The sequence below is a fragment of the Asparagus officinalis genome, chromosome 6, assembly GCF_001876935.1.
Source record: "Asparagus officinalis chromosome 6, Aspof.V1, whole genome shotgun sequence".
In the NCBI taxonomy this organism is placed as follows: Eukaryota; Viridiplantae; Streptophyta; class Magnoliopsida; order Asparagales; family Asparagaceae; genus Asparagus; species Asparagus officinalis.
This window is the reverse complement of record NC_033799.1, coordinates 61350275-61351813: the sequence shown is the minus strand read 5'-3', so window position 1 is coordinate 61351813 and position 1539 is coordinate 61350275. Positions and strand designations below refer to the sequence as shown.

The 1539-nt window shown below is 40.4% G+C and overlaps 1 protein-coding gene across 1 annotated transcript; it reads right to left on the bottom strand.

Moving 5' to 3' along the window:
- Positions 323 to 1025, bottom strand: LOC109845346 (glutathione S-transferase F11-like). The gene has a single exon (XM_020414588.1). The coding sequence runs from the start codon at positions 845 to 847 to the stop codon at positions 446 to 448; it is 402 nt and encodes a 133-aa protein (XP_020270177.1). The 5' UTR covers positions 848 to 1025; the 3' UTR covers positions 323 to 445.

Here is a 1539-nt window from a genome sequence, read left to right as displayed (position 1 = left end):
GCTCATCAAAAACAGCGTACAACCCAGTGATTAAATAGCTAACTCAAATCAACTACCTAACAAACTCCTAATGATAAATCACAACCACTTCCAATCTCCTAATCACAAATCTCAACTTCTAACAGTCTCCTAAATCTCAACTGCTTAACAATCTCCTAATGACTCAAACAAACACATACGTCAGGATTATTTCCCAACAAAATCTATTGCTATTGACCATAACCCATGGACCAGCGATGGATGTTGTATCTGATTCCCATAAATTGAATACCCACGTGTAATTTCCTGGGTACTTCTACGTAACAGCTAGGATTTGCATCTCTGGGTAAAGCTCCTTGGGTAATACCAAGTTTTCCAGTAGTGACAATATTTTCTGCTTCAAGAAAATCTTACAAAATCCATAGCTACAAACTTTACCAACAAAGATCAAGTTGCAGTCTAAGACCTAATGCATCTCAAGGACTTTCTTCCACGATGCACGCCCTGAGATCTCCTCCCACCATCTTCCAACATTTTTCTTCGATGTAAAGAGATGACTACGATCAGTGGAGTTAAGAAGATACTGAGCATTAGGCAAATGAGAGAGATCAGCTAATGAAAACTCCTCTCCAGCCAAAAACCTGCTCTCACTTAGCCTGTGATCATAAACATCTAGTACTTTCTTCAGTTTTCTCTCAGCGTCTCTGATTGCTGCTGCATCTTGTTTCAACTTCATTTGAGGATAGAAAACTAGTTGCGCGACTAAAGTTGAAGTCGGAGGGTTGAAGCTCTGAGACTCGGTTTCTAGCCACTGATCTATGGAAGCTCGATGAATTAGTCCACCCTCTGTATTGCCCATCAAGCCCATCTTGCCTTTGGTTGCATATTTGTCACAGATGTATCGGCATATTGCCCTGGATTCTGCATTTAAGTTCTAGAATTTGTCAATGCTGAATCTTACCAAGACTAAGACAGGAATTGATTGAGATATCTGAAAGTTCGGACTAATCAAAGATATCAGGTTACGTTTTAGGGCTCAGTACGTAAAAAGTTTATCGAAACTGGATTGTAGGTTTTTAGGTATTAATTCCATCTATTGTATGTCCCTGATACTTGGATGATTGTTCTGATCGCTAGCTGCATGTTTTTGTCACCTGAATGATTTACGGATTCTTATGATTATCATGTGGATTGCATGTTGATTTTGTTAGATTACTAGTTGCACGTTCTTTTGTTATTTCGGTTTTCGTATCGTTTTCCGCTTGTGTTTTCGGTCGTTCTATTTTCTTTGTGGGGTCGGGTCTTGCCGTGCGTCATGCACCTGACGTACACCTATTTTCTCTGGTGTACGTCAGACTTAGGAGAAGAACAGGTTCAGCCGGGAGATCATTAGGAGCCAGACAGGTTCAGCTGGGAGATCATTAGGAGCCAGAGGATTCTCAGCAGGAGTGCCCTGCAGACGGAGCAGAAGAAGCTGAAGCTTAGTTATTGGTCCTCCGTTTTCTTTTGTACTACATTCCATTTCTATTTGATCAGTTTATTTTGTATCTTTTCAGTATT